The following is a 14169-nucleotide window of genomic DNA, read 5'->3' on the forward strand; positions in this document are numbered from 1 at the left end:
AGCTTAATATTCAATATAAAGGATCAATTTGTTTACTTCCTCTCGTGTGTGCTCTTCAGGGCAGTACCTCCTCCATTTCACATATTTTTTTCCAACACAAGAAGTTAGTACCTGCTTCACTTGTAAATAAACTTAAATAAATATATCTTTGGCTACTACTTGATGCTAAACATCAGGTATCAATAACCCCAGGAAATGGTATTACTACAATTAATCTTTTTTTATATGAACTTAACAATTCAATCATATATTCAGCCACATGCATAATTTTCTTTGTACGAAACAAGGTTTGTGAGAGATTACTTAAGGAAGTAACTATTCCCACATGTTAATTTGTAGAGATAACAGAATGATGCATCTAATACCATATCTTCATTTGCTGGCTCAAATAAAGAATGTAGGCAAAGAAAAAATTTAAGTTTCAGTTTAATGTGCTTAAGTTCTGCATATATTAAGTATTGAATGTTTACATTACAATAGTCATATTCATTACACTAACACACAACATTAACCACCCAAGTGCAATGAGCTCTCAAAAGTGATATTGCTTACCAAATAATGCCTTGGAAACTTACAAAGAAAATACACTTAAAAAAATATAAAAGCCTGAAGCATACAAACATGATCTTTACATAAACAAGTGCAGCAGGTAAACCTTTTACTTGTGGATATGAATATCCAAAATTATGTTTCAAGATTTCCTCCTAAATATCAAGAGAAAACATTCACAACGAAGTGCACACCGAGAACCGACGACAAATGACTCAACAACTGTAATGGCTATATTTAAATGGCTTGAGGTTGTTCGGGGATCAAAGACGTGAAGAAAGCTGTTAGGAATGTCCAAGAGAGTGCAAGAATGGAGGGTCGTACAGGTATTTCCTCAACAACCCTCTCGGTAGCTTCATTGTTCACCTCATTGTCTTCATTTACATCAATTAATGGTTCTTCAGGATTTCTTATTTCCTCTGGAATCTCGTTGTTGTTGTTGTTGTTATTAACATTGTTATTTCTGTCATCTTGGATGTTGTTTACATCATTCTCAGCTAGCTGTGGTTGCTCTATTCTTCGTGCAGGTCTAAACCAGCCTGCTTGATATCTGTGAAGAAACAATGAACAAGAGTCAGTTTTGTGTTTTTTATAGTCCAAAGACAATGACATTTATAAACAAAGACTCAAGTGACTGGAAAGTGTCAACGCACCACATAGGCCCACTGAGGATTGAAACCATGTTCAAGGTAATGAGCAGCTAATACCACCAGAACACCCAATAACACCACCAGAAACCCCAAAGCCCAGATATTACCTGTAGATACATTACCACAGAAAGCAGTAGTGACGGCATAACTGCACCCATCATGCACACACAGATACATATCAGGCTGGGTAAATTGAACCACCAGACAAATAATCTGAGAAAGCCTGGTCAAGAGCACCACTTCAAAGTATTAGTAACACTCAAATAAAGCCGTACTATAACAACCAGGCAGAGGGCATGATACTCCCCCAGCAAGACAAACTAAGTACAGTATCCATGACCCCTAAGAAAAGCAGAGAACCTCTCTTCTTGAATCTAAGAGCCTGAAGTTCACAATCACAATTACCAGAAACCAGAGCCCAGCTCCCCCCTCCCCCAAATAATAAAAACAAGCCTTCTCAGCTATGGGCAAAAATAAAATAAAACGAAGACAAAAAGGAAAGGTCCCAATCCATGGACTAAGAAGGCTCAAGAAGAACAGGAGCCAGCTAGAGGTGAAGAAAGGCCTTTGACAACTTGAGGAAAGGGAAAAGAAACAAATATCCCAAAAGCAAATAAGAGGCCCAAGGCTGGAAGTGACAGTATTGGGCATGAGACTGGGCTCCACAAATAACCAAGACAGAATGATCATGACAACTGGCAAAGAAACAGAGGGAAACCAGAAGAGAAGAAAAGCTGGAAAGACTGCCAAGACATCTCATACTGGCAAGGTGGGAAGGGTGTAATTACAAGAAGAGAAGAGCTGCCACTTAGTAACCACAAAGGTCTTGGTACAAGAAAGGGCTGGGGACCAGGAATGAACAGGCCGTAGGGAAGTCAGCAAAAAAATGCAGTCCACAAATGTCTACAAGCTGACCAACGGGGGTGATACACTGGAGAAACTAGGTAAAGAAAGACTCTCCAATTCCAATCCAAATTATAAGCATCATCTACAAGAGTTCAGCAAGAACACTGGACACACATCAAATATGGACTAAACACAGAGTCTAAAAATGAGACTATCCAGTGTTCATCCATACAGGAAGGGAGAAGCTGGTGCAGTAAGGGGTTGCAATGCTCTCTGACAGCATCTGACCACCTATAATAATTAAAGATTTGAATCTTGTCTATGAAATTACTTAATCAATAATGAGGACTGGAAGACTTACCATGCAGAAGAGGGAAATTGGGGTGGTGAGGTGTATGTCTCGATGGGAGAAATCTAGACCATTAAAAGAGCGGTTACCCTCGTACATCGATTCACGGGGTAATGCAGTTATCATACTTTGGTTTAAATATTTATTGTCTGGGTTTTATACCAATGATGCTAACATGGATATAATAACTCTATATGGATGTAGTGGAGTTTACCTTGACCCATGAAAAATTCCTGCTATCGTTTCATGAATACTATGCAAATGTGGTTTATCATCATAAATATTACTATGCCAATACATTAATTGTCTGATAATATTCCATTGTAATTATATGTATACCGATTATGTTCAACTGGTTTTCACAACTCTATATGGTTGTAATGAAGTATACCAGGTCAACAAAGCAATTACAAAAGGCCAATAAGCCCATAAGAGGAAGATCTTATTTATCTCTATCAAAGAATGTCTGTCTGCCTGCCTGTTCAAGGTTGGAGGCCAGACAATTGGGGCTAGTCTCACCCAACCTTGCAGGGGGAATGGTCTGTGATACGGAACAGACATAGGCTAGTCAGGGCTGGCCCACGTTAAATGCGTCAAGAAAGATTTGCATTTACAGAGACCACCATGTGATTTTAATGGCATCAAATATGAAATATTTCTTATGCTTTCCCTACAGATTTTAGTCCTTCACAGTAATATATTGTCTGAGAGACCCATGTAGTTATTTCAATGCTTCTTAATAATAAATTCTATGAGAAGGGGAAGTGGGGGGGAAGAGGGGATCAAGGAGGAAGGGGGAGATGAGGAGAAGGAAAGGAAAAGGTGGAATGAGGGGGAGGAAGAGGCATGGGTGCAGTCAGGAACCTACCTACCTCCCCCACTGTAGTGCCAATATGTTGACCTGTATGATTGCCTGATCTTCTCTATGGATTTACAGGAGCTTACCTTAGGAAGCATCCTAATATAACATCTAAGAAATTATGCCGACTATCTCCATCAGTGTTAACAATATTAAAGAACATGTTTCCTATTAACAAAATGTCAAACTATTGTTCCAGTTTTAGAAGAATGTCCAAAATTCAAAAAAAATTCTAGCTTTTCTTTCTAAAACAAGAAGTTCAAAAAACTACTACCTAAAGTTCGTAGGTGTTGGCTGAATTTAAGATAAGCTTAACATGCAACTTTCAAATAAACCATAAAACCAATAAAATATGATCTATGATTTTCATAACAAATGAAACTATGAATTTTATAACTACAGAATGATGGCGACTTACAGGTATAAAAGCATGGCGATGCAGACAACTACCATGAACCTGGAGAGTGTTGAATAGAAGTAAACAATTGACAGAAGAACCAGCATTCGTGACAGGACATAGATCCAATCTAACCAATCACGGCCCATTCCTTCATCGTCGTCATCATCCTCCACTTCACCACCTGTTACAAAAGGAGTAAACCATTATAGCATAACATGAATATCATTTACAAATTGCATTAAAAGTCTGATCCCACTTTGCCTATGTACAAGATGAAAATATTGGTGAAATTATGAATGCTAAAATAATGAATATCAGGCAGCAGTGTTAAGAATATAGGATATCTATTATTTCATAAGATTCAGTGTGTGTGCTCAATTACCTAATTGTACTTACAAGATGAGAGCTATGTTTGTGGTGTCCCATCTTCACAGTACTCCATCATATGACACACTGAAACTAGACAGTTTTGGCATTCACCGCCTTCTTGCTTAACTTGTTGCAACTGTCTGCCACTCTGTTTGCAAAAGAGAACTTTCTTTTATTTTTTCAGCACCTTTGTTTCCTCAGTTTCAATTTACAGTATATCCACTTGTTCTTGAAGTTGCAGGTTTCAAGAATTCCCCTTTGTCAATTGTACTGATTCCTGTTATTAATATGTATGTAGCCTCTTTCTTCTATCTTCTAGCTTTGGCATATTTAACATCTCTAGCTTCTCTTCATAGCTCGTTTTTCAGTTCCAGAAGCCATTTCATAACATGTCTTTGCATCTTTTCCATTATATTGATGAACTTCTTGAGATATGAACACCATACAACCACTGCATATTCCAATTTTGGTCTCCCATGTCATGAACAATTTCTATATTTCACCATCCATGTATTTAAAAATGATTCTTAAGTTGGAAAGTGTAGCATATGCTCCTTGCACAACGGTCTTACCTGTGTTCTTAGCTAGAATTTGGTGCCAAAAAATTTACAAAAATATTTAAAAATATAAAATTCCAGAGTGATTTGGTATTAAAATGTGTGCAATAGTGTTCTATGGTTTCCGATAATAAAAAGGGTTTTGGTCTGGTAACCAAAGCTGCCCATGCCCCAGGACATACAGGCAAGTTAGTACGAGGAATAAATCCGTCACAGAAGTTGAAGTGGCCAGAGTCTTGAGTCTTAAAAGAAGGACAGTTTGATATGCTACGTTTATGCAAGATGAAGATGAAAAGGAAACGAGATGAAATTTTTTATATAAAGTGAAAAAGTACTATACAGCCAATGAAAGTACTGTACTGTATATATATATTTACCTTGTGCATTCATTCTAATCTGCTGTGGTTGTTGCTGCTGCTGTTGTGCTAGTTCATTCTGATCTTGCTGCTGCTGCAGCTGCTCATGCTGGTCTAGAGTGGGTTGTGGTGAGGTAAGTGTAGGTGCTGCAGTTGTGGTGGCTGTGGCCGGGTTCGGTGGTGTAGGCAATTGCACCATCTGCTGTGGCCAAGCAATCCCTCCAACACCACCACCCATCTGCATACTGCAAATAAAAACAAAATTAGACACTGGACAAATTATATGGGCTCATTTAAACATTTCTACCTCTAAGGTTTACTAATACATTTAGCCATACAAATTACAAAGCTAGCAAATCTAGCCAAGGGATATAGTAATACTATGGCATATGTAAAAAAAACAAAATATCAGTATCATTAACATACGGTAATATTTTAATAAAACTGGTCAAGGAGTAAAAATAATATAATTTGACAAAACTTACTATTGTATGTATGCCATGTAATGTGCATACATCTGCTGCATAGCAGCCATCTGCTGCATAGGATCTGTACTGGCCTGAAGTACACCAACTGGAATTTGGGATTGGGATGGATACGCAGAAGTGGCATCTATACTCTGTGATGTTGGTACAGACGCTTCATTACTGTTGGCCACATTCCGACGCCGAAGCCCATCTGAGGATTGAACAGTACATTTAAATATACAAAAGTAAGTTATCAAGAAATCAGCTACAAGCTTAATGGTGTACTGTACTATAACACAAAGTGAGTTACCACTGGTACACAAAATGAAGGAGCACAATCAACTAGTGATGTAAATTCTGCTTTAACTAATTCAGACAAGTGCAGGTTTTATACTTTGATAATTTAGTTTTGTTCTTAAAAAAGACTATCCACAATAAATACACCATCTCCTCTCCCATAAAAAAAGTTAGGGATCAAAAGTCGATGTACAGCATATATGTAAATGAACAAGTGGTTATTCTGTGGTGGATTGAGAACCTCTTCTGTCTCCCAGCACTATTTTTCACATTTTTGAGCAGTGTTATTATTTAGTTTATTATATACAGTTGAGATAAGAATGAAGATTGGTGCAATGTGGGGTACAGCCTGTGTACAAAGACCTGTACTTTACAATTTATACAGATTTTACTTGGCCCTTAAATATTAGTGATTAATGTATATTTGAAAGTTCGATATCAGACTGAAGCCTGAAAGATCCTAACAGTCAAATGCAGTGAGTCTGATATGTAGGCTGATCTAACTTGCCCAAGATCATGTATGACACCTGTGTATAAAGCAAGTAGTACATCTGCTAATTAATCCTCATCTACGCTTCAGCTTCATGAAAATTCAAATGTGATCCATTGAAATACGCAACAATAGTAGATTGATGCAAAAAGTATTATTTGTAATACCAGATTAATTATAATACTGTATAACAAATAAGAAAATGAATATTATTATATATATATATATATATATATATATATATACTGTATATATATATATATATATATATATATATATATATATATATATATATATATATATATATATGTGATAGTCTTCTTGTTTATATATATATATATATATATATATATATATATATATATATATATGTTTATATATATATATATATATATATATATATATATATATATATATATGCTGTGATAGTCTTCTTGTTTTATTTTCTTAAGAGTGAGTGTATGTGTGTGTTATATATATATATATATATATATATATATATATATATATATATATATATATATATATATATATATATATATATATATATATATATATATATATATATAACACACACATACACTCACTCTTAAGAAAATAAAACAAGAAGACTATCACAGCATCTGCATAATATTAACTAGACATATAGGGTACAGTAATGAAAAACAAAGGTAATTGTGAGAGAAAAGCAATGTTATGATTATAATTATAGACAAAAGACCCTAAAATGAACCGGAAAAGACACTATATAAGCATATTGACTCATCAATTTGTTTTATACAGAATGTGTGTATTGTACATGTAAATCCCTTACCAGTTGAATCATTATTTACTGAGGTGTCCTGTGGAGATCCAACTTGCTGAGGGACCACTCTATCTGCATCTTGGTTTGAACTCATTTCTGGCAGCACCTGTTGAGGTGACTGTCTACCAGCTGGTGAAGACCCAGGTGAAGACTGTCCTCTTTGAGTGCCAGAGGGCGTCGTTTGCGAACTTGTCGTGTGTGGAGATTTACGTTTTGGTGAACAAACAAGGTGGATTGTGTAAGCGTTATTTTCGGTAGGATGTCGCAAAACGTTTCGTAACAGTAAATTGTCGAGCAGTAATTGGCCAGAATAGATGAGGCGCTGTTCATCCACTTTCTGTAAATATTGGACGAGGTATAATTTTAATAAAGTAATTTTTAATAAGTATATTGTAGACAATTTTAAATATTTCTGTGGTTCTCCAGTCAAAACTAGATAAGAAAAAACCCATATGTCTAAAATATCCTAGCCACACTGCCAACATTGTGAAAAAAAACTGTTTACCATGTCCAGTTAACATGCATAAACAGGTACAGGATATTCTTAAATTATCCTATTGGCTTTAAAACCCATACACACACTCAGTAAAATGATCATACATAGATATATCCATATATAACGCCTCACCAATGAAGCCATGGTGTGAGAAGCTAACTGTATTTCAGTGAAAGAGTATGGGAGAATACCAATACTGTACAGTGTACTCCATCAATCCATGTCATTATAGTTTCTTACCTTGTGCTTCAAACTCACACTGTATCTTGTGCTACCCACTCCCCCAATATTAGTACTGTACTTAAGACACGTCTTCACCAGTGTAATCGCCTGTCAATTTATATTATATTTAAATGTTGATACAGTATAAATTTGTTACAATGTACCTTTTCATCTTACCTGATATGTTAGATTAAGGACCTGCCTGAAACACTATGCATGTTAGTGGCTTTGCAAGAATGTAAAATACCAATTTTATGTAATCTCACAAACCTATTGTATCTACATGTAAATAATAATAATAATAATAATAATAATAAATTATTATTACTCAATTGACCAATTTTATACCAGACCCCTTCCACAATAACCAAACTTGTGTAGTAATTGAAGTTTACTCTGTTTTAGTATTTACAACATAATTTTGGTTATTGAAATAATTTTTGTGACATTTTGGTACCATAATCACCTCTTTTTTTCTTTAACTTTACTTTGGTCCATTAAATACATCAATCCTTTATTCAGAGCAATTTGACACACCGAGATCTGGATTTTGGAGGAAATTCTATATTGTATTAAAACAATGTACCCCCTTGCCCCCCCCCCCAAAAAAAAAAATGGGAACTATAATGCCCCCCCCCCTAGCAATAAAGTACATTTTAGCCTTATATATAAATAAACCTGAGCATATGCACACTTTTAAACCTGCACGTCTGCAGGAGAACTGTATATTTACATAAATCCATGGTAAGACAGACGTCATTTGTCATCAACATTTATTAATCCATGGCTGAATGTGGACATCCTGAGTTTGTGTCAAACCATTGACAGTTAAGGCTATTAGTCTAGATCAATCTACTGGTGGATAAGGGCATCACCAGATGGTATCAACCCACTGATGCAGAAGGGCATCACCAAATAGTATCAATCCACTCGTGGATAAGGGCATCACCACATGGTATCACTCCACTGGTGGATAAGGGTTTCTTCAGACTGTACTTATCCATTGCTCAATGGTCATCTCCTCAATATGCTTATACAACCTTCACTCTGGCTTTTCTTACCAAAAATATGCAATACAACTTTTTGCAACTACAGCACTATATTGTCTCACAGATGATGACAAGTGTATATATATGGGAGTCTTGTGTTGGCAGCTTACCTGCAGCTGGTGCGTCATGTGCACTACTCCCGCAGGTGCTCACAACACCTGGCTCGTTCCCATTACATGTTGCCACATTACAAATATTGTTAGTACTGTACAAGCACATACAGTAATCTGAAGATTTTCAACCAAAATGTTAGGCACATACAATGTGTCTTCAGTGTAAATATTTATTAAAATGGAAGACATTGATGGAATAATAATTTAAAGAGAATATGGTAACTTTTAATTATGCAAATACAGTATAATTTTTTTTATTTAGATCCAATTACTGTACAGTATTTTCATTTGGCTGAAACTTTTACTTTTCCTTTCTTGTAAGACTTTGCTTATCCTTCCCATGAAACTAATTGAAAAATCATATAGTTGCTCACAGCACACATTTTGCTTGTAAATATATACTTGGTAATCCCTCATTTGATATTGTTAAAAGTTGCACGATTCCTAGTCTGGCTGCCCAGTGGCACAGCCAGCACTGGCTGTGCCACTGGGTAGACATTGACCATGGGCCAGACATGGTCCTCATGTTTTTAGCAAGGCCCTAGAAGCAATGTGAGGGGACTAGGGATTTTTGTTTAAGATGGGGGAATGGTTACTGGAGGCCTGAGGAAGCAAATCCGAGAATTGTGTATGTGTGGGAATTTTAAATCTTGTGCAGTACAGTAATACTTCACCTAATATGATGTGCAGTTTGAGCATATTTAGCCCCACCCCCCCTCTTCACCTGATGGGATGCACAGTCAAAGGATTAAATCTGAAAATTATTCTTTACACGAATTTCCACACTTTGGAGGGTCTCATTAAGTGTCTCAATGCTCAACTATACAGTACTGTGGTTCTAAAAAAAAAAATTATTACTTACTGGTTTAGAAGGATGAGCAGATGAGAGATGGTCCTTGAGGTACAGCACAGACCAGTCCAAGTCACAGTTCATATGTTGGTCTGGAACACTCTGATTGGCTGCTTTTATGATCAGAGTCACACTCCCTTCCATCTGCCAGTGAAACAAATTTGTTGTAAGTCATCTCGTGTATAATTCCCAGCATCAATGCTGGTAAACATAACAGACACATCTCTCTAACTAAAATGTTAAACAGTACTGTCATTTTTGAGAATGTGTTTAGAACCAATTTACAGAACTGAACATGAAACCTTACTTATGAAATTATTCATATTAACTTATGGAATAAGTTGGAGCCGATCCCTTCTGGCTCACTAAGAATGCATGATCGAGCTTTTTGTCATTTTGACCATTTCTAACTTTCTAGCACCAAATCATATTTCACATTTTTGCACACATATGGACATCAAAATAATATATAAATAATATGCAGTACAGAGCTAAAAATATACTGCAGTGGAAGGCAACACAATATATAAAAAAAACAAGGATTGAGGATAAATAAGAAATCATGATGTTGAGCATTGTGCAACACTGCAAGTCAGTTCCCCCGGGAAGCTTCCCTCAGCCAGAGCCATTACGGTCCATCAAAAAATCCTATCTCCCATCAGACTATGTGACCTTGTTTTCCATCATGACAAATATCCTTGTCATGGAAAGCAACACAATTGTAAGTTTCCCCCTCAAGCCTCCCTAGAGAGACTAGCTTGAGAAATTACAAAGAGCTAAACTGTACTGTACAGTACTGTTCCCAAAAACACCCACTGCAAGCAATAATTAACATTACATGGAAAGTCAATTACCTCTGCTAACTGCTGATTAACGAATAAAATATCCTCTATAGTTTCCACATTCTTAACTACTTCCTTTTCTCTTCCAGTTACTTGAATTATTCATTCCATTTATTATTAGTCTCATGTAGATTTATGTACAGCACATCCGGTAAAGTCTAGCCCTGCCAATATCCTTCACTATTTACCTCCTCGTTCCCACTATCACAACTATCCTTAATATTTCTCTCTAAAATTTTTTATTCCTTACAAAGTCCTCACTCATCTATGTCCTAAATTTCTCATCCTTTACCTATTTCACCCCAAATTGTTTTCCCTTGAAATCTTTCACAATCACCTCCCTCCCACCCCCTACCGGCCAAAATGTTTCCTAATGCTGCAAGATAAAATTAAATATAAAATATTATTAACATATGAAGACATATCCTGCATAAAACATATTAAGCAGGATACCAGAGCCTCAGGTTAGGTAAAGAAGCCCATACTCTGTTAATTCCTTACTTCTAAAAAGTACTGACCTTTGGCATGGCCCACTTTCCAGTCATATACACAACCTTAACATCAGTCAAGTAAATATTGTTTTGCACAATTCGCCAACCATCAGGTTGTAGTATCACGGTAATACAAATTCTTGTGAAATACTTCCAGGGTCATGTGTAACCATAGCAACATACAGTCTAACACTCACATCTGTCAATCTGGACATCACTTAAACTGTGAAAATCTTCTTATTTTAATACTTGTAGTAATCTTATTCATCCCCTAATGCTCACTGACAAGAGAATCCTCAGATTTCTGGCGTGAGAAGATTGGGTGGCCGCGTTGGCAGACCCCGGGCACCCTCTGAGAGGTCAATGGTGCCCTCACCCTCCGCCCCTGCTGCTCTAACCACTCTGGGCCCCACACTAACCTCAACGCTGGTGTCGTAGACGTGTGTGTGTAATAAAGATGACGAGGAAGGTGACTAGAGTGGAGGGGAGCGAGACCTGGCCCTGGCGACTCCTCCCTCTGCGTGAAACTCTCCGTCTTCCTCAGCTGACGACGATTTGTTGGTAAGCAAAGTTCCAAGAATGTTCCGTCAGTTCTCATTTCAGCAATGCAAACTCCATATCAAACGACTATTAACGCTTATATATATGCATTAAAGACAATTAATATGCTTTTAGTATTAGTATTGTCTGATTAAATACAAAATCTGATATGGATATGATAGATTTTGAGAGACTTTGTTATCCGAGAGAGATGACGAGGGCCGTAGTCATGTTTTGATTATATGGCTCATGCTCATTGGCCGGAGAGGAGGGTGGTCCGCCCCGCCGCCCATACCTCACCTACTTCAGCTCTATAATAATAATAATAATGTATTTAGGAACAGTACATACATAGTTGCAGCGTTACAGTACAAACATTCTGTTAGATTTAAAGATAGAGGTAGTACATACAATACCCAAAGCCACTAATACGCATAGCGTTTCGGGCTAAGCTCCACCATTACCAAATAATCAGTGCAAAAATTAACTTTTGCTGTCAATATGCTCTATATGAAAGATTACTGAATAACGTTCTTATAAGAAAACTAGTAAATTAAATGTCATTTTAAATGAAAAAAGAATTGTCAAGAATTTTCCTGAAAATTAATGTTCAGAATATTTTAAGCTGCTGTGGCAAGTATGTCTGTGCCACATATGCAGTGTATATTAGTTGTTTTGTTATTTTCATGTTATTTTGTCTTAAATTAAAAATACTGAACAAATTGGAGGATGTTGTAAATACTATGCTATGTATTCTCACAAACCCAATGTACCTTAATTATTGTATATAAATAAATAAATAAATAAATGTTAATCCTGACAATTTCTTCCAAAGGTCAGATGTAACACAAACAAGAAGCAACAGTTTCAAGCTCAATCCACAATGAAGGACTGAAAAGATGTTTTTTTCACCCACAGGCTTATAAACCCATGGAACTGCCTACCCGCCGAAGCCGTAAATGCCAAAACTGTTAGGTTTTAAAATCCACCTGGAGAGGATTTGTCCTCTCCAGGTGGATTTTAAAGTTCTCCCGCCATTTGTCCTGATGATTTTTACAGCTGGATTTGAAAGTTCAACAGAGTATTGGCATTTACGGCTTCGGCGGGTAGGCGGTTCCATGGGTTTATATGCCTGTGGGTGAAAAAACATCTGTTTTCAGTCCTTCATTGTGGATTGAGCTTGAAACTGTTGCTTCTTGTTTGTGTTACATCTGACCTTTGGAAGAAATGTTACATCTGACCTTTTGAAGAAATTATCAGGATCAACATCTTCCAATTTGTTCGATATTTTGAATTTAAGACAAACTAACAGCCTTGCAGCCTCGTCACCTGCCCAGCGTCTTCACCCTTCATAACCTCTTCAGGTTCCTCAACGTCAAGAAACTGTCGTACTGAAATGCCCTTATCCTAACCTACCAGAGGACCCAAAACAGAAAACGGGACAGCATGTCAATTTCGCGAGCCGCTAACATTTTTAAGTACGACGATTTTTGGCCTTAGGGGAGAGTATACGTCAAAATACGACTTTTATTTATTTATTTATTTATTTATATAAATAAACGTTCTATTAGGAGGACGGGTTGAGAACCATTCTCCCTCGCACGTATGCAAATTAGTATCTTGAGTGAAACCTAAATTATTGTACTTGAATGGAAACAAATTTAGGAATAAATTACATTGAAGAGACGAAATATTTGTTTATTACACAGGTGTTGCTCGCTCAAGGTCGCGCATGTGTCTTTACACCACTAATGGTTCATTGCTTGTCATTGGTTAATTTTTTTTAATAAATTTCATCTATAGTTATTGCCTCTTCTAGCACCGGGAGCTGTTCTAGGTCAGTAGTGAACGCGGAAACTGGCATTTTATTCCTCGAAAATGTCTTGTAATTTCCTGTATGTTCACATTCACTGTAATTTTCCTTATTATATGACCATGTAATAGTTTTGGCTATTTCTTTGCTTTGAAATCGACATTATTTTCGAAGTTTCTTTCTGATAATCGTATATTTATGTATATATTCCTAGCCATACTGCATCTAATCCAGTTTTCTTCTGTCCTTTGACCTCTATATTTCCTCCTGTTTTTCGTTTTAGCATCTTGGCACTGTCTGTTGAACTATGAGTATGGTTCCATGAAGATGTTGAACCATCTTCTCTCCTGTTTTTCTCTTTTATTGTTGGCATGAATATCTCCTCTGCATCTCGGTTTGACTTGATCCACCGTTTCCTTTGACTATCTTCCCTTTGATTTCTTCCTCCCAATGCACATTTTCCAGACACACTCTCTTACCCTCAACGTAATCCCCCTCTTCTATAGTCTGCTCTCTTGTCTCGGGCTCTTACACCCTGACCCCTTGTCTTATGGTCGTAGTTGCAAGTTCAATCATGTAATCAAAGATCAGGACACAATAACTGCTGCTCCTTGTGGTATTTCATGTTACAAGTTCTCCATATCTTCCTCATTTATGGTGAAAATCAAACCCAGTAAGCTCGGCGAATCTCCTAATTTCCTTGTGTCATCCTATACATGCTCCGGTAAGAAGTTTCTTTCCATAATTTCCAGTAATTTT

At 36.7% G+C, this 14169-nt stretch overlaps 1 protein-coding gene across 2 annotated transcripts; it reads right to left on the bottom strand.

Annotated features, from left to right (window-relative positions):
* Window positions 1–267: 267 nt before the first annotated feature.
* Window positions 268–11616, bottom strand: LOC138370623 (homocysteine-responsive endoplasmic reticulum-resident ubiquitin-like domain member 2 protein). Of its 2 annotated transcripts, none has more exons than XM_069335183.1 (7): window positions 11477–11616; window positions 9737–9868; window positions 7004–7331; window positions 5421–5613; window positions 4957–5180; window positions 3672–3834; window positions 268–1099 (listed from the first exon to the last, which is right to left on the bottom strand). In XM_069335183.1, exons 2-7 carry the CDS (start codon window positions 9866–9868, stop codon window positions 787–789), a joined length of 1353 nt encoding a protein of 450 aa, XP_069191284.1. In that variant the 5' UTR covers window positions 11477–11616; the 3' UTR covers window positions 268–786. The 2 variants fall into 2 exon arrangements, with proteins under 2 accessions (XP_069191284.1, XP_069191283.1); XM_069335182.1 differs by lacking the exon at window positions 11477–11616 and adding an exon at window positions 11255–11391.
* Between the last annotated feature and the right edge of the window lie 2553 nt (window positions 11617–14169).

This window comes from Procambarus clarkii, chromosome 32 (genome assembly GCF_040958095.1).
Source record: "Procambarus clarkii isolate CNS0578487 chromosome 32, FALCON_Pclarkii_2.0, whole genome shotgun sequence".
In the NCBI taxonomy this organism is placed as follows: domain Eukaryota; kingdom Metazoa; phylum Arthropoda; class Malacostraca; order Decapoda; family Cambaridae; genus Procambarus; species Procambarus clarkii.